Raw genomic sequence first — 18,718 nt, forward strand, 5'->3', positions numbered from 1 at the left:
ACGGATGTTGTCCGTTGGGAAGGAGGGCGCTGATTGGTGGAGGCCGGTGTCACTGACGTCATACAGGAAGTTGTTCCTGCGGAGCTAATAATTTTCTAGCTAACTATGAAATGAGCTGTGGGGGTATTTCATAGAGCTGAAACAGGTAAAAGCGGCACATTTATGTGCAATGTACTGGTTAAATTATTAAGGAACAGCTGCATATATAGCAGCTTTTTTGTTTTAGACTGAATGATGTTGTTTTACCTTTGCAGGGTTGGACCATGTGGTGATGCCATGCAGAGGAGACACAGCAGCAACACGGATGGCATGCCCTCTGAAAGGTGAGAAAAGATGCTCCTTTAAAGATGTTTTGCAAGCTTATTTGTCTGTGGGTTGAGTTCATGCAATGTGCAGCTTCCTGGACCCTTCTGTCTACGTGAGGTGGTTCATAACAAATGTGGTGGAAATTATGCACAACGTGTAGTTTTATTATGTTACTCCTTTATTAAGCTTCTTTTATGTAGTACAAAATATACAGTTGTGCTCATAGTTATTCATACCCTTTCAATAAAGAAGGATAAAAAAAACCAACTGCCTGTAAAATAAGCTGAAATTGACTAAAGTAATAATAAATATAAAAAAAAGAATATGAAAATCATTACATTAATTTTCTAATTCTGGGTCAATAGAAATATTTTTTTTAAAAAGCAAACAAATAAGATAATTTATTACACATTACATCCGTCATAAACTAATATTTTGTTGAGAAATCCTTTAATGTTTCCGCTCCAGTCAGGTGTTTTCTGTTCCTCTCAGTCAGACTTCTGCACCTGTTGATAGGTATTTTGTCCCACTGTTCAACAGAAAAGTGCTCTAATTTGTCCAGGACCAATTTGGTTTTTTTTTTCTTTCTTTAACTCAATTAAATGAAAAAACAGTGTCTCACATTACTAAATTATATTTTTGCAAATTTTTAGTTATTGTTCCCTTTTTTAAGTCTCCAGTTATTTGAGTGACTGTTGTAAATTCAGCCTTTTCTTTAATGAAAGGGTGTGAATACATATAAGCACAACTGTATATTTGAAGTTTATTTTATGAAATGCCCCTTGAGATGTACCATCGCATTTTCAAGGGGGTCCAAAAACATAAAACGATATATTATTATACAATTATCAAGTGGCAAATTATACGCAAAACAATATTTAAGATACAGACAAAACAAGACAAACTTGCTTACTCCTGCACCTCTCCACACTCCTGCCCATGTATAGATGTAAGACACAAAAAATACACAGCTTGGGATGTCAGAATCAGTGATTATTGAACATGTCACAGAATTGCATAAAAAAAAGAAATAATGTAAAGAGCAATATAAGAATAAATTATGTTTACTCATTGTTATTATTATTATTTGCATAGTTTTGAGTAGTTCAGAAAGCTTGCTTTAGTAGGTTCGTGCATAAAACTGAATGTTCTATTCAAGGCCTGTTTCAGCTTTGACTGTTGTTATCTTCAAGCTGGCAGTTGTTTTGCCTGGAGCTGCCAGGCAAAGGTTATTTGTGTTTGCCTAAAGATTGCTGTAACACCCTGAGCAGGGGCAGAGCTCTCGAGACCTCTCGCTTGCAACAACTGGGCATTGTCAATAAACTGGACAGAGCACAGTTGATTTCTAGATTTATTTCTCATCAGATAAATTCCACAACGAACAAGATAGTCTTTTAGTTCTTGGTGATGCAGACTCCGGATTCTGGTGTGGCCTTGGCACTCTTCAAGCTCAGTTGAACCCAGTATTATTACTGCAGTGGGATGAAACCTGGCAGATTTCTCATGCCTGAGTCTTAAAGCAAAGAAAATTAACAATGTGGCATGATCTTTCAGCATTCTGAACCCAGTAATTACAACATATGCATTTCTGTAGGGCTGCAGTTTGCTACTAAAGCTACTAAAGCTTTGATGAACTTACCATTGACCCAACAGAGGTGCCCAAGTCTGTTGTTTGAGATCTACTATCCTGTAACTTTTAGATGCATTCATTTTCAAACATACAAAAAGCCCCGCAGCACTTCATGTAAGGACCTGCGTCCAACTGGACAGTCCACTAGCACCTTCCTACGATGTCCTCTACTGTTTGATTTCATGCTTGTGTTGTTATCACTCATATTTAAGTCGCTTTGGATAAAAGCGTCTGCTAAATGTCTGTAGAATAGAATAGAATAGAACATACTGCACTGGTTTGCTGCGATGGATCACTCATTATCTTTTTTTATAGCAAGTGGCAATATGGAGGGATCTTTACTAGGGCTGTGACGATATGCTTTTGTCCCGATTCGATTCTGATTGTTTGGGTGCCTATTTAATTTAAATTGCAATTCTCACAATTCTTTGATATTTCTGATTTTTGTCGATTAAAAACAAAATAAATCAATAAAACTTTCTCTTTGCTCATCATTTTTCTTGATTTCAATGAGGGAAAAACAACACAGCAGCCAGATCATCATTTTGCTGCTATAACGCCCAAGAAGACAAGTAAAAAGATCAATAAAAACAATGAAAATGACAAAAATTTTGTAATGGATTATTTTTATTTATTTGGAAAAAAAATAGATTTTTGACAAAAGAAATAGATTTTAAAATTGTGAATAAAAAAAAATCCAGATTTTCATTTTTTTAATTCGATTTTTCCCACCCCTAATCTTTACGATTAATTATTAAAGCAGTTAATATAGCAAATAATTCTCAAATTCAGTAATTGAATTCTCTTATATAGCGCTTTTCCAGTCATGTTGACAACCGTATTCAAAGTGCTTTACACTAAATGGCACGTGGCATTAGATGGGGGGAACTGGGGCAATTTGGGGCTCAGTGTCTTGCCTTAAGGACACTTCGGCATGTAATCAATGAAGCCTGGACTCGATCTCCCATCCTTGCGGTTGAAAGACGCCCATGAATCCCCAACATTTCTGACAAGGTGTTAGATCTTCCTTCACTTCTGAGTAATGTGGAGCTTTTCTATTGTTTTCTATTTCATAAAACAGACAAAGTAGTGTTAGAAAATCTGTAACCGTTGTATTTATTCAGTGTTGTGACGTGCGTAACTGTTAATGAGCATTTATTGCTAATAGCAAAGCAACAAAGCAAATCTGGATGCAGCCTAAACTTTTGATTCCCTACTTCTGAAGCACCGTAATATGACACAAATTGCAAGAAATTTGAAAAAAAAGGTGCAGTAATAAGATCAAAACATCAAAACAGGAGTAATAAAGCAAGTATAGAATGATAAAACATAAAAATGTGACAAATTAAAAAATATATAAAAACTTTAGTAGATCCATTGAATCATTTAAAACTAGTTTTATTTATTTCACTAACATTCATTAAAATATATGATACAGGTCATTAGTTTGGGTACAATTACCAGTTGGAGTTAATGGGAAAGTGTGTCCAGACTTTTGACTCTTACTGTGAAATTATACAGTGTTTGCAACATTTTTACCACAGACAGAATAACTTTTAAGAGACTTAAGTATTCACCCTTTATTTGATGTGTCAGCATGTTGTACAGTAAGGTGACATGTCTGATAAAACACAGATGCTATAGCATAAGGCTAAGTGTCCAGGTCTCCTGTCTTTGTTTCCTTTCAGGAGCCGAAGCCAAACTCTGGGATCTGAGAGCAGCCTGGATGAAGGTGGTGTGTTTGACTGCCTGAAGCCTGACTCATCCACTTCACCCCAGCAGATCTTCTCAGGCCTGGTGGGTGTCCCTTCCGGCTCTGTCTCGTCTGCTCAGTTCCAGGCAGCCGGCTTAGTCTTGGGCTCTCCGCCTGAAGTTTTCATCCAGATGACTGCGTCATCCAGAGAAGAAGGGGGGGCACATCGCACAGAAGGTGGTACTTTTCTCCCTCGGCCACCCCAGCACCACCACCACCATCACCACCACCACTTCCACCACCAGCCCCTGCAGCACAGGACCTCCTCTCTGCTCCAGCAGGCTACAACGGCAGCTGGCTCAGAGAGGCACGGCTCCAGGGAAGAGGCCCAGGATGACCAGTCCACCCCGGCCCCAGCTTTGTCTGAGCTGAAGGCGGTGGTCACCTGGCTGCAGAGGGGCTTTCCTTTTATCCTCATTCTGCTGGCTAAAGTCTGCTTTCAGCATAAACTAGGTATTACATCTGCTGCTCGTAGTCCCTAAAACTTCTCTGTTTAAAAACTACCATTAGACGCACACGATTCTGTTCAGTGATCTCTGTTTCCTGCAGGTATTGCTGTATGTGTGGGGATGGCCAGCACGTTTGCCTATGCTAATTCCACGTTTAGGCACCAAGTGTCATTGCGGGTAAGAAAACAAAAAAAACAAAAAAACAGTTTCTTAATGTCAAGTGTATTTCCTTCTGCACTAAGGGTGTATTCACTCAGGTGAGGCGTAAGAATATCTTTCCAAGTCTTTATTTAATCTTTAATATCCTTTTAACTGTTCCACTCAAGTGGTCAAATCGCTAGGTAAAAAACCTTAAACACACATGAACAAGAAAAGTAAACACATAATTCACAATACGCACAAACCACAGTCCTGACACCAACACTAAAAATTTGCATGACCACATTCAAATCACACATTTGTTAAAACTACAAGCATTTATACAGCTCACCTAACACATTAGAGCATCCAAATTAACCCAATAATTCAGGTACAGTGATAACCCACGCCACCCATTTTCCCACACAAACATTTCAATGTGAAAGCCCAAATACAGGCAAATGTCACATCGAGCCCTATTAATGCACATCAAAAAAATGCATCAAAAGTCAACACATAAATGTAACAAATGCCCTTACCAGCTGCCTCTTCACCGATCCTGCGAGCACCTGTAGCACAGTCAAACTCTCCTCATGCCCCGCAGCCTTTTAAGACTGTCTTTTATGCCTGCGGACCCATCAGAGCGAGCGCTCCGGACGCAACAAGCAGCCCTGGTTTCGCCCCAAACTGCCGTTCCCAGCAGCTCAGCGCGACACTCGATCTTAAATCAAGTCAGGAAAGTGATTGTCATACCTGTAGTTGGGATTTAAACAGGTGTCGTGAACATTTCTTTGTCTTTAAGTATCATGTAGGTCTAAAGAAGGCTTGATAATTCCCTAAAATATCTACATCTGTGCATAATACTAGTGGTTATGGTGACCGTTTTGATAAGTTCATTTTTATCTATACAATTTTCATGATGTTTAACAACTAAATGAAAACCAAAAAATTGTAACAACTTTAGTCTTTAATTATGAAGTCTATAGTGTGCAAATCAGATCTTAAAATAACAACAGAAATGAAATAGTTGAAATATTTGATGCTCAGTTACAGAATATGTGCACATGCAGCAGGTCAGCAGAACAGTAGTCGACTAGAAATGTTATTATTTAGTTTGCAGTATCGTTGTAAGTAATGCTGAGTTGCACGTTTAAAAAAAAAAAGAAAAAAAAAAAGATGAACGTGAACATGCTGTTGAAGTTGCTCAGTTTTTTTTCCTTCTTGCCAGGAGGAACGTTCTGTATTTGTTGCTCTGTGGATCATCCTCTTCCTCGGAGGAAACATCGTGTATGTCTACTATACATTTAGTCACGAGGAGCTGCACAACAGGTAGTTTGAGAAGCAGCTATTTTTGCAGCAGCCATGTGCATCTTTTCTCACCATCCTTTGTTTTCCTTTTAGTTTCCTTTTGTTTGTAGTTATTCCATTCATCTAGTGTTGTGGATGCCATTTTATTTTCACTGCCATTTCCTTTAGGGAGTCTTGCAGTTCTTGTCTGGTCATGTCCTGTGAGTATTTTATTTATTATTTTATTATTTTCTTTCCAGAGTTTCTTACATTATGTTAAACATTTTTCTGTCTTGTTGTCATTCTGCCATCCCAAGTGGAACCACCAGCTCTCCCTGTCACAAGTCATTTATTCTGATGCTGGTTGTCTTTATTCTAGTCTCATATTTGCAAAGCCCAACCTCAGCAGCTTTGACTTCTTTGATCTGATCTGGGTTGTGGGAATCACTGACTTCGTACTTAAATACGCCACCATCGGCCTGAAGTGCTTTGTCCTCTTCCTGCCCAAGATTCTCCTGGCCTTTAAATCCAGGGTAAGAAATTTTAGCTTTTTTTGATTTGCACAATATTTTAATATAATTTAATTTATATGATTTTATTTTATGTTTAGTTTCTATTTTTTATTTATCATTTTTATTAATTTGATTTTTTTTAAAAAAAATATTTGCATTTGTACATCAACACAAGGCATTCTTTGTTTTTTGCAATTTTATTTTAATTTAGCTTTTACTTTGCAGATTTTTTTTTCATGATTGATCACATTAGATATAGAGCTATCAATCCTCTTTAACCTGTAAATAATTATAATATCAAACAGTAAAAATTCTATTAACCAGTTTAACTCAAAATTATTCACACTCCTGCCAAATTAGAATATTTCCATTTTCCATTTCACTGATGTATTGCTTCGATCTCCAAATGACAGATAAAAAAAGATGCATCATGAGCAATTTCTGTTTCTAGATGAACAACATAAAACTTGTGTCTCATAGAAAGACTTTCCTTGTTAAGGTGGAGGAAACTTACTGGGCACATAAAAATGTAAAATTTCAATACTAATAAAGGTCGGCATGGGTATGAATAATTTTATTTGTTAAAGGTAATTTTATTATTTTAATTGCATTGTTTGTCACACAGTCTGACAAAGACATTTATTACTCAGACTTAATCATGATTTTCTATCATTTAAACAAACATTTTAGTTGACATTTGATACAAACATTCATTTCGAAGTGAAAAAAAAAAGGCAAATTGTTCATTTTCATGCTAATCTACAACACAGAGAATGATTGCGTCAACAGAAACTCACTTTCCAAGTTGGAAAGCTAAATTCATCTTTAGGAAGAAAGAACTGACTAAACTATGATGGAATACTCCGCTGAGAGGTCACAGTGTGAAACTGCTTAGTATTCATAAGCTTTTAGATGGTTCACTCCTTAGATGAGCCTGGTGCATGTGGGTGTCTTTTTCTGGCCGGAGGCAACGAAATGTGACTGGAAACACACACGTAGACTTGATTTCCATACAGGTGCAGCTCATGGTCCCGGTTTGTGTGTAAGATGGAAGGTGGAGGAGGGGTTTGAAAGTATTAGGATTACATTTTCCACTGATAAACAAACCCGGAGGCCTATCAGAACCACGCCAGCAAGCAACTGAGCTCATTTGTCCTCAAGGGTGTTGCAGAGGTGAGGTCATCCCTCCCTGGAGCTGGACCATTACCTGCATCCTCCATTTGCGCACACACACACACACACACACACACACACACACACACACACACACACACACACACACACACACACACACATCATACATGAACAGACATGCAGGATTTGACAGCTTCGACAGGACATGTTGAGTTTTAGGGAATCCCAGATAATGTCATACTTTCTTATCTAATTTCATAAAAGTCAAATAGTTTGTTTTGAACTCTCATAATCAGCTTTTAGAAGTTCATTACCGCATCCAGGCGGGGAAACTGATGATCCGGCACGATCGCTGCGGTCAGCAGCAACTCCTTTGTCTTTTTTTTAAATGTGGTGCATTTGGAATATTTGTAAAAGGTAAACATCTATCCATCCATTATCTGAACCGCATCATCTGATCAAGCGTCGCCGGGTAGCTGCGGCCTCTCCCAGCAGTCTCTGGGCGACAGGCGGGGCACATCCTGGACAGGTTGCCAGTCCATTGCAGGGCTAAAAGGTAAACATCTGAGTGGAAATAAATTTGCCTCCTTAACTTATCAATGTGTTTGGCTTGTGATGGTCTGGTGACCTGTCCAGGATGCATCCTGCCTGTCGCTTGCAGCAGGAACTGGGACATGTGACGACCTCTACAACCCTGCATGGGCAGAAGCAGGAACATACAGTGGATGATGTGCTAATAAAGACAGTGGAAAAAAATTCCTAGTGACAAATAAAGTATCTGTACAGTAAAAACTACAATGAATGCAAATGTTTTTGAAGAAGGAAATGTATTTATCACTCTTGTTGCAATTGCTGTGTTTTATTGGTCACAAAATATATGTCGTTTATTTACAACTTGACTGGACAGATTAAATATATTTATTAGCAGTGCCAATGCAGTTGGTTTAATGAAGCAGATAAAAATCAGTCTTGACAGTTTAAACCCAAATAATGCATCCCCCGCACCTTGGAATAAAGCAACGAGAACAGGCAAGAAAGTGTTCAAACCCAGCCTGCTGTGGAGCTTTCTCAAACCCACTGGCTTGTTTCCAAAGTTAAAATGTGACAGTTTTTGCGTGGGCATGATGGGCACTGTGGGACGCGAGGCAGAGCGAACAATAAGGGAGATGAATTAGCAGTTAGCAGAGGTCTCTCTCCCCTACCGACCCAGCTGCCTGCACCTCCTTACCCACAGTCATCAATCTTTGTCTGCTCCCATCCATGAAGTCATTCCGCAAGCTGGGATGTTACAGGAGCCATCAGGGAATCAAGTTTGCTTTCATTTTAATCGCCTCTGTTTCGAACTGTTCCCCAGTTTACTTAGCGCGCTTTATAGCAGCGGGGACGCGAGTACTTTTCTTCTCTGCGATTAGAGGGGGAGGCCACTTTAAAAGACAGCCATTCAGCACCCTTGGTGCCGGGCTCAACGTGGGCGCTGGGTAGCAGGTGGGACGAGCCGCTGCCAGTTTACCTTGCAGTGTGGGGAAATTGCCTGCACTGCTGTGAAGCTGCTGAGATCTGGAGCGCAGCCATGTTTGGGCTGGAGGCATGCTGTTTTTTTTTTAAAGCTTTTAATACCACACTGCTCTTGACTAGATAGAAGAGTGCCCTGAAGCTGCTGGGCTCTTTCTGCTTTTTAGGCCGGTTGGTGAGTGGATCAAAGAAAAAACACTTATTGTCTAAATCTGGTGTGTTTTAGTTTTCTTCATATATTTGAAATGCAGTCTTTTTGTTTACACTTAGTGATTTAGCAGGGAGAAAAGGGATGCCTCTGCTCTGACAGCATTTGCTAACTAGTCCCACCGTCATGGAAGCACAAATAACTCAACTTTATTTATAAAGCCCTTAAAAGCAACCAGAGTTGAAACAAAGGACTGTACACAATCGGCCAAGATATAAACAGAATAAAACAGTTCAAATCCGAATAAATAACACAATAAAACAACAGGTCATACAAGGAATATAAAATTAAAACAATAAAACAAACTAAATAAATGGTTAGTAAAAACCAATAATAAAAATGAGGCACACTGACCGGAAACTGTCTTAGGTTGGGTAATAATAAGAAAAGAGCTTGGCTTGAGATTGCCTTGTGTGCCTGGAGAATTCCTGAGAGGAAACCACGACTATTTCCTCTTCAAAACCGGCAGCATTGACAGAGTACTGGTGCATCCAGTGGTAATCATCTGTAGGATTACAGGCCTCAGTTTAACACCACTTGTCTGTGTGTGTGTGTGTGTGTGTGTGTGTGTGTGTGTGTGTGTGTGTCCAGGGAAAGTTCTACCTTCTCATCGAGGAGCTGAGCCAGCTGTTTCGGGCTTTGGTTCCCATCCAGTTGTGGTATAAGTACATCATGGGAGAAAACCCTTCAACCAGTTACTTCCTGGGCGCAACACTCATCATCATCTACAGCCTCTGCAAGGTATTCAGAGCAAATGTTTAGCAGGGAACTTGATGATTGTGGCATTTTGTTTGATTTAGTGAGGCACTAGAACTAGCAGACCTTACAGGAGATCAGGGGTGGCCAGCTATGGTCGGCTTTAGATGTTTCCCAGTTTCAACACACCAGTAGAAGACAGTGAAGTCTAATGGAGAAATCAGTGCGTTACTAAGAAGTGACCTCACTTTCTGCTTTGCAGCTTGACAACCAGTTTGGTGACTGAATAACAAAGTATAAACTTTTAACTTTTGTTTTAATCTAAAAATCATTTATGCACATTTTTACAAATATTGGAAAATATTTAGAATATTTATTTGTTTATTTTAAATGTGAAAGAAATTGATATTGTAAAATTGACATTGATATAGTAAATCTGTTTATTAAATGTGATGCTGGTAATTCTAACCATTTGCAATAATATGTTTCATGGTTTAGTCATTTTATGCTTCAAGGCACCAGTAGCCAACCATTGGTGATGCTACAATGCAGACATAGCAGCGCATTCAGAGCAGCCAGTAACTGATGTGTGACACGAAGCCGTAGCGTAAAGCGCTGCTGTAGCGTGACGCAGCATCCCTTGGAGAAAAAAAAAAACCAAAACAAAACTGTGAAACGCTGCTTCTGAGCCTCAGGATGCTGCTGGGCAACAATGGCCGCAGGAATGTGCATAATAACCATCAGACCGATTTTTAAGACGTTTTTAAGCTCAGATACTTACATAGTGCTGCCGTAGTTTCCAGACTAAGCTCATCTGAATACGAGCTGCACCCACGAAATGTAAAAAAAAATAAATAAATGAATACACGTATTGTACATCATAATTAGGGGTGGGAAAATCGAATCGAAAAATCGGAAGTCAGGATTTATTTCTTCACAATTTTAAAATCTATTTTGTTGTTAAAATATCGATTTTTTTTTTTTTTTTTTTTTTTTTTTTTTTTTTTTTAAATAGATAAAATTAATCTACCATAAATTTTTTGTCATTTTCTTTGCTTTTATTGAACTTTTTACTTGTCTTCTTGGGCATTATAGCAGCAGAATGATGATCTGGCTACTGTGTTGTTTTTCTCTAATTGAAATCAAGAAAAATTACAAGCAAAACGTTTTATAAAAAAAAAAAGAAAATTTTTTATTTTTTTTTAATCTCCAAAAATCATCAATATTGAAGAATTTTGAGAATCGCAATTTAAATCGAATCGGTAACCAAAAACATCGGAATCGAATTGAATCAGGACAAAAGCATATCGTCACAGCCCTAATCATAATCATGAAAAAACAGTCCAGGCAACTAAAATAGATATTTCAATCAAAATAAAATAAATATACCGGCACTGAGGCGCGTCGTAGACCACTCCTGTCTATAAGCCGCAGGTGTTCTCCTACACGTCGGAGAACATCATGACCACCTTATATTAGAGGTTGTCACATGTTCAAATCAAATCAAACTTTATTTGTATAGCATTTTTCATACAAAAGCATATCAAAGTACTTAACATTCAAAAATTGAAAACAGTTTCACATAAAAAAAACACACACACACACACACACACACACACACACACACACACACACACACTCAACCCAGGCCTTTCCCTGACCATTAATGCCAAAATAAAAACTAATAACTTCAGGATTCTGTCATCTGGATCTGGCTTGTTGCTGATATTCCTCTTCAGGCTGTAGACCTGAAATGTTTCCTCCGGACTCTTTGGACAGAAAATACCCAGAAAGTACTGGAAAAACTGATATTAAAAGTTTTCAGTGATGTTACTTGACATAACCAAACTTGGCCTTGGAGAGCCGTGACTTCTAAACATGAAGGATCCTGAATGATGCAAGAATGAAGTCATCATTACCATGCATTCTGCAGCAAAGCAAGATTTTTGGTCAAAGCAGTCATTAAGCAGTTGTGTTACTTAGTAAGCGTGGACCGTCTTCCTTTGTGCTGAGGTGCAGCGATGGTGTTTTCCAAGATCAGGTCACAGCCGTGTTTCAGCATTAGAGTATTCTGATGCACATCCGTTGTTACGTCACTCAGCAGCTGTCATGCTGTTAAATAACTGGACAAAGCTGAAAAAAACTGCAAAATAAGGACGCTGTTGGGGTTTAGTCCAATTTAAAGGAAGTGGAAACATTTACAAATATCGCTTCAGTGCAATTTCATTGTAACTTGTGTGTAATGACAATAAATCTATTCTATTCTATTCACTTCTAATCTGGACAACAATCCCAGCTGTGATCACTGTAAAAAACAAAAAAAAACACTTACACTTACACTTAATAGATTCAGATGATAATCAGGTAAAATGATCCATCCGTGCTGTATGATAAGTACACATTGTAGAGTCCTGAAATAAGAAAAATGATCTTAAGTTGTGAAAAACTTATTTAAGTTCTGTATTTAATGAAAATTAAAACCAGCATGTTTCTGCTTCTTTGCAATGTTCTTTATTTTTCACTTTGACACCTTTTGAACATAATACTTCTTCTGAATTTAGGAAAAGCTCTGATAGAAACACAGAAAATAAGCACTGCCCGGCTGGTTTTAGGGGTTTTATTTCACGTGAAAAGGGACTCAAAATGCATGTTTGTTGATAGTTTAAGACAAATTGGTTGAAGAAATTGCTAACCAGCTTAAAGTCTAAATATTTTTCTCATTTCAGGAATCTGTGTGAGCAAGTGGTGCTGAAAGGTTTTGGACCAAGTTTTTAAAGCTAAAATTGTGTGAAAGAAACGATGTGATCTCGAAAGAAGACTCGGCGAGATAATTGAACTTAAAATGAATGTAAAATAACCAAGTTTAAGATTCAGTTGCTAAGTAAGAAAAAAGTATTAATATTCTCTCAAAATAAGAATAATAATCTTACACATGATGATTTTTGCCAGGTATATTCTACTCATAAGATTTTTCTGATTATTTGGCTTAATGTAAGATTCCATTTATTTCAGCTTTATTTGTACAGTGCCGCTTTACAACGATGTCGTCTCAGGGTGCTTCACAGACTCCTCAATTCAAGCCAATTCATAAATAGCCGAGTTAATAGAAACCAACTGTTTGCATCAAATCTCAACTTTGATCCAATCCCCCATCCTAAGCAGCATGAAGAAAGGTTGTAAGACCATTTTTAAGTAATACCTTTACTTAAATCAGAATCAAGAATATTTAGTTGAGTATTTCTTGGGCGTTTATTGATTATTTGAAGCACTTCTGCGGATTGTGTTCAGTAGCAAGGATGGGAACCCTGGAAAAAGCATCGACTGGTTTGCTTTGTGCCAAAACGACTTAAACCAGGGGTGTCAAAACACAGTCCTGGAGGACCGGTATCCTGCAGGTTTTTGTTGTCTCTGTGCTCCAACACACACCTGACCGACACTCAAACAGGTTGACAAGAAGCTGCTGGATCCATTGATTTGAATCAGCTGTGTTGGTGGAGGGAAACAACAAAAAGCTGCCGGATTCCGGCCCTCGAGGACTGGATTCTGACATCCCTGACTTAAACTGTCTTAACAAAATGGCCTTAAAATGTCTGAACACTCATTACTCAGCAGCAAAGTCGCTGCATAAAGCGCTTCCTCACATCTGGAAATCACCCAGACTCGTGCAACGTTATGTTGTTATGGCAACAAAGCTAGTTACAGCTCTTTATTTATCATAAATATTAGTGCATCAGCATTGATATCAGTGAGGTGTGTTGTTGAGCATTGTGGAGCAATGTGGACAGATAAGCAGATAAAAATGTAAGTAAAGAAAAACAAACAATGATGAGTTGTAATTCTTATCTAATACTCCAGATTACTTTCTGCATTTGGACACAAGCTCATTTACCAGACGTAAAACGACGGAGCGGGATTGTTCACCTGGTTCTGATGGAGATGTTATGTTTTTGTTGCAAAATACCAGATTTTTTTTTTTTTTTTTTTTTTGTATGTTTAGGTTTAGGTTAAGTTATTAAGTTTAAGTTATTAACCAGTTGTATTTATCACTGTTGTAAAAACAAAAACAAAACAATTGTCCTTTTTCTATTTCCAGTCCTTTGACATTTGTGGACGATTATCTGCCATACGCAAGGCCTTGGTCATACTGTGCAGCTCCCAGGTCAGACAGAAGACAAATTATCCGTCACACATTCAGGGATTATGACTACTGTGTTGTTTACATTAAGACTGAGAATTATTTTCAGTTTAATCCCTTAAATTTCATTTATTTTTTCCTCCTTACCCAGAGCTACGGGGTGAGGGCTGGCAGTCAGCAGTGCAACGAGGCAGGCGATGCATGTGCCATCTGTCAGGCGGATTTCAGAGACCCCATAGCTCTTCTCTGTCAGGTATAAAACCTACAAGCTTCACGTCATTGTCAGACTGGAACACCAGACTAAAAGCCAGTGATATACTGCCCCCTTCTGGTAGGAGCTACTCTGCTCATAACCCACATTAAAGACCCAGATTTGCTGAAATTTGTGTCAGATTTTTTTAATTTTCTCATAGTTTGAGCATTAGTTTTTCTTCTCCTTTTATATAAAGTTTCACAATTCCAGCATGTGCGCATCAGTCAAACTTCTGCTACTACTTGCAACAGATTGCAAAAAAATTCATCAGAGGAGCTCCAAGCTTATTTTGCAACCTTCATTACATTTATAATGGTATAATAGGGAGTTAAATTATTTGCAAAAAACTTAACCTACGTTTGACACATAATAGAGATTTGACTGCCGTTGTGGAACTAAACTTGGAGATGGAAACACTGACCTGTTTTTTGGTAGATAAATGTAAAGTGAAGCAAGTTTCACACAAGTTTATCTAAGTCCCTGAAGAAACGGAATTATTTGCCGTTTTTCCTTTGCAGCATGTGTTCTGCGAAGAATGTCTGTGTTTGTGGTTCGACCGCGAGCGAACGTGTCCATTGTGTCGCTCCACCGTCATTGAGACCTTGCGATGCTGGAAGGACGGAACCACCTCCGCTCACTTCCAGATCTACTGAGCTCCGACAGCCCGAACGCAAGCAGGACTGAGATTGTGATCTAATGCAAGTGAGACAATGATGCGGGTATCATTTAAATCAGGATAAACGTAGTTGCTCTAACATTGGATACGATGTTAGGGTTGGATACTAACTCTAACATCAATGGCGCTTTCAGACATGCATAAACCAAAAGGTGTCACATGACTGTTGTATAGTTGCATTTTGTATAAAACACTTGATGAAATGTTTGCTTTACTGTGGTGATTTTTATTTTTTTTTATTTGTTGTAAATTTGGCTCATTTTTCCACATATCGTGTGTATTTACTAAGTTATACTGTTGATATTTACCTTGTTTTTATTTTAGTTTTCTCCAGTTAAACAGAATGAAACCCTAAATGAAGAACAAAATGAGTTCAAGCATTTGTACATCTGTACGTACAAAACGTTGTTGCCGAGTAAAAATATTGTGATGACTGACATGTGTTGAGTTTTAATTTCCCAAACTATAATCAACAATTCTATATCAGTTTTAAGTGTAAGAATAGTCACATATAATTACATTCATTTCTAATATTTTCTATTTCTATTCTAATATTTTCTCCAGTTTTAAGTGTAAGAATAATCACATATCATATTTACATTCTAACATTTTCAGTTGAACTTGGGAGCATTAAATGATTCCTTTTTATGCTGTGGTTCAGTAAAAGTTTTATTATAACTACCAAAAAAAGTCCATATGAAATATCTTAGACATAAAAGAGCACATATTTAATAAAAGGCCATTTCTCTGCTTACATTTCGCTTGATACATCAGGGAAATCTTAATGCACACACAGAATAACAGCTTTATATACACATCTCCTGCAATTTCTTCATAGAAAAAGCCACAAAACACTGCTCAAACAGCAAATAGTAAAGCACAAAGGAGTCTAAGTACTGTAGAAAACACCTATAAAAACATCCTTAATATTTCCATATTTACACAGACAGAATAGCTTATGTAAAAACAGTCCAGTGCAGTGTGAAGCTTAAAAAATGATTGTATTTCAGTGCATTATAAAGGGCTGCTACATTAACTGAAGTCTGCAGCTGTCACGGATGCTCTTGCATCGTGGGAGGTGAAGAAATTCAGAGGCGTTACCATTAGTAAGCTTTTCCCTCCACGCTACCAGGGGAGGATTACATCACCGCTTTGTAAATGGGATGACCGAATCGGAGAGTCACGTGGGGGCAGCTGGAGGTTTGCTGGGGTTTATCGTGTCAGCTCGTTATGAAACTCGGAGTTGATCCACAGCAGGCCGGAGTAAGTATTCACGATGGCACGTGGGAATGAAGTCAGTATCGACCCTGACACACCAAATTTAAGGCCGTCTGGCGGTGTTTTTGCTTGCTGTCCACATCTTCACCCCCCCCTCCCGGAGCGCTTCCTCCGACTCTCCTGCATCTCTTGCTTTAAATGCAAATGATGTGAGCCAGTCACTTTTATTTGCATGACCCTGCAGGCACCATCTGCAATTAGAAACAGATATACCCACTTTATCACAATAAAGCACTGTTAAAAAGAAAATCAAATGTTAAAAAAAAAAGCTCAATTTAGCATCACGTGACACGAATGTGTACACAAATGCGCACTCTCCTTCTTTTTGTCCATTTATCTGTTTGTACATAGAAGTTAGCATCCATACAATTCACTTTTCATGTAAGAGTTTATTATTCTAATACGTAAAAATAATGCGTCGTTTTTATATAAAAACTAGAAATTTCAACAAAAAGATAAAACGGAAGATTATAACAAATTGTGTTGAAATTAAATAGTCTAGAATGAAATCAAATGTAAAAGTTGATTGTATGCATTATTTAGAAGATTATTTTTTGTAGTTGTAAAACTAATTAAATGAGTGCTTATTAGTTGTTAAAATTAAACAAAACAATTAAGTACATATAAATTCTATGGCACGTTTTATCAGGTTTTTTTTTCTTTCTTTTACCAGTAATGTGTGTATATATATATATATATATATATATATATATATATATATATATATATTTGTATATTTGTAAATAATGTACAGTTGTGCTCATATTTTCATTAAAGAAAAGGCTGAATTTAAACAGTATAAACTGTTATAATGAAATAACTGGAGACTTAAAAAAGGGACAATAACTAAAAAATTGGCAAAAATATAATTAGTAATATAAGACACTGCTTTTTCATTTAATTGAGATGAAGAAAGAAAAACAAACAAACAAATTTGTCCTGGACAAATTAGAGACTTTTCTGTTGAACAGTGGGATAAAATACCTGTCAACAGGTGCAGAAGTCTGACTGAGAGGAACAGAAAACACCTGACTGATTAGTAGAAAATAATGTAATGATTTCCATAAAAAATGTATTTATTACTTTAGCTTATTTTACAGGCAGCTGTTTTTTTCCCTTCTTTAATGAAAGGATATATATATATATATATATATATATATATATATATATATATATATATATATATATATATATATATATATATATGTTCCCTGTAGGTTTGATACTTGTCATATCAAACCGGACAACGACGCACTAGACGTGAAACTGTGAAGTCACCTGTTGCTGCTGGTGTTGCCGCCTCGCGCGCTACAATTGTCGCCTCGCGCCGAACAGCACGAGCACGGTGAAGTGCACCGCAATGCACAGAAAGCCCTTCAGCTGGCCTCGCGCGGTCACCGCGAGCCCCCCAGCGTCCCCGCAGCGGAAACCAGCGTCCGTCTCCTCCTGGTCCCAGCTCTTCTCCAGCTGGTCTCCGATCCTCCGCAGGCGCGAGGCGAGCAGCTGAGCCATGGTGCACGCGGAGGGTCTGTGCGCGTTGCAGCTGGACTCACCCGGCCGCAGCAAAGGCTGATCTATCGGCAGGCAGCACATCTTCACTGACTGAGCTGCTCGTCTTCTGTCTTTAAGCCTTTGAGGATGAACGACCCTCCTCCTGTTTTTCTCATCAAACCTTGGCTGCAGTTCGCTTTATTCCCTACCTCTCTGCTGTATTATTCATTACCATGTCACATGGTTTAGGGTTTACATCATCTCTTCCCAAATGAGGCATACAGTTCAATCTCTCCTGCTTCTTGACTGTTTTGTTTTATGTTTTCAGTCTTTTTGTACAGGGGAATGAAACATTGTGCTCTTTTTCTTATCACGAATGAGCTAAAAAAAAAACCAAACAACATATATGTGCATATTTTAAATGCAGTAACCCGAAGACACAAAGTATTAATTATTTGTATTTATGTTTATATCTACATCCAGTTGTGGTCACAAATAATAAACTCGAAACCGTTTAGACCAGAGGTGCTCAAACTTTTTGCCTTCAAGGACCAAACTGGAAATGATCCAGCGAGCCACAGGCCAAACGCTGCAGCTTTAAAGATGAAACACAAGAAAATGCACAGTTATTTTAATTATTGTTCATGAGCAAATACAGTGTATTTTTTTCCTGTCTTGGCAAATTAAATGTTACATTAAAAAAATCCAACATGGCAATAGAACAATGAAGCCATAGTTAGAGGGGCAAGAAACAATAATTACAGCCACTAAACTTTAACCAAGTGCAACGTTTCAACAACCAGAAACAGTGTGGAACAAAGCCAGTTGTTGTTACTTAGTGGGACACATGAAGTTGATCTTTGGACATTACCAGTATCTCCATGTTGGGTTTCACCTGGCTCACTAATAAGGTCACTGAGGTGTGAGTCAGTCAGGGTCCCTCTGAGTCTGGTCTTATTGGGGTTCATGACACTGAAAGTGTCTTTTCATTAAGCTCTGTAGGGCATTAATATAAACAATTACTTAAGGGCCAAAAGCAAAGTGCTGGCGGGCCCCACTTTGGGCACCTCTAGAATGAAAAGAGCGGAATTTAAAAGCAGCGGAACTGATGTAGACAAAGCCTTGTTCCCCTTCGAACTATTTATAGTGGGGGACTTGCTTGTTTTGTGTCGGAAGCTAGCCTCGTATCAAGTTTTGACATCTTATTTCGTTTTATAACAATACTTTCTGTGTTACAACACAACTAATTCATATAAAATT

General features: G+C 38.1%; 1 protein-coding gene across 1 annotated transcript; it reads left to right on the forward strand.

The window, feature by feature from the left end:
- The first annotated feature begins 64 nt into the window (after positions 1-64).
- On the forward strand, positions 65-14,872 carry rnft2 (ring finger protein, transmembrane 2). The gene is made up of 10 exons (XM_079251128.1): positions 65-145; positions 255-323; positions 3,625-4,142; positions 4,239-4,315; positions 5,505-5,605; positions 5,943-6,096; positions 9,521-9,670; positions 13,719-13,784; positions 13,912-14,013; positions 14,532-14,872. The coding sequence occupies exons 2-10, from the start codon at positions 277-279 to the stop codon at positions 14,664-14,666; spliced, it is 1,350 nt and encodes a 449-aa protein (XP_079107254.1). The 5' UTR covers positions 65-145; positions 255-276; the 3' UTR covers positions 14,667-14,872.
- Positions 14,873-18,718: the final 3,846 nt, after the last annotated feature.

The sequence above is a fragment of the Telmatherina bonti genome, assembly GCF_933228915.1.
Source record: "Telmatherina bonti genome assembly, chromosome: 13".
NCBI lineage: Eukaryota > Metazoa > Chordata > Actinopteri > Atheriniformes > Telmatherinidae > Telmatherina > Telmatherina bonti.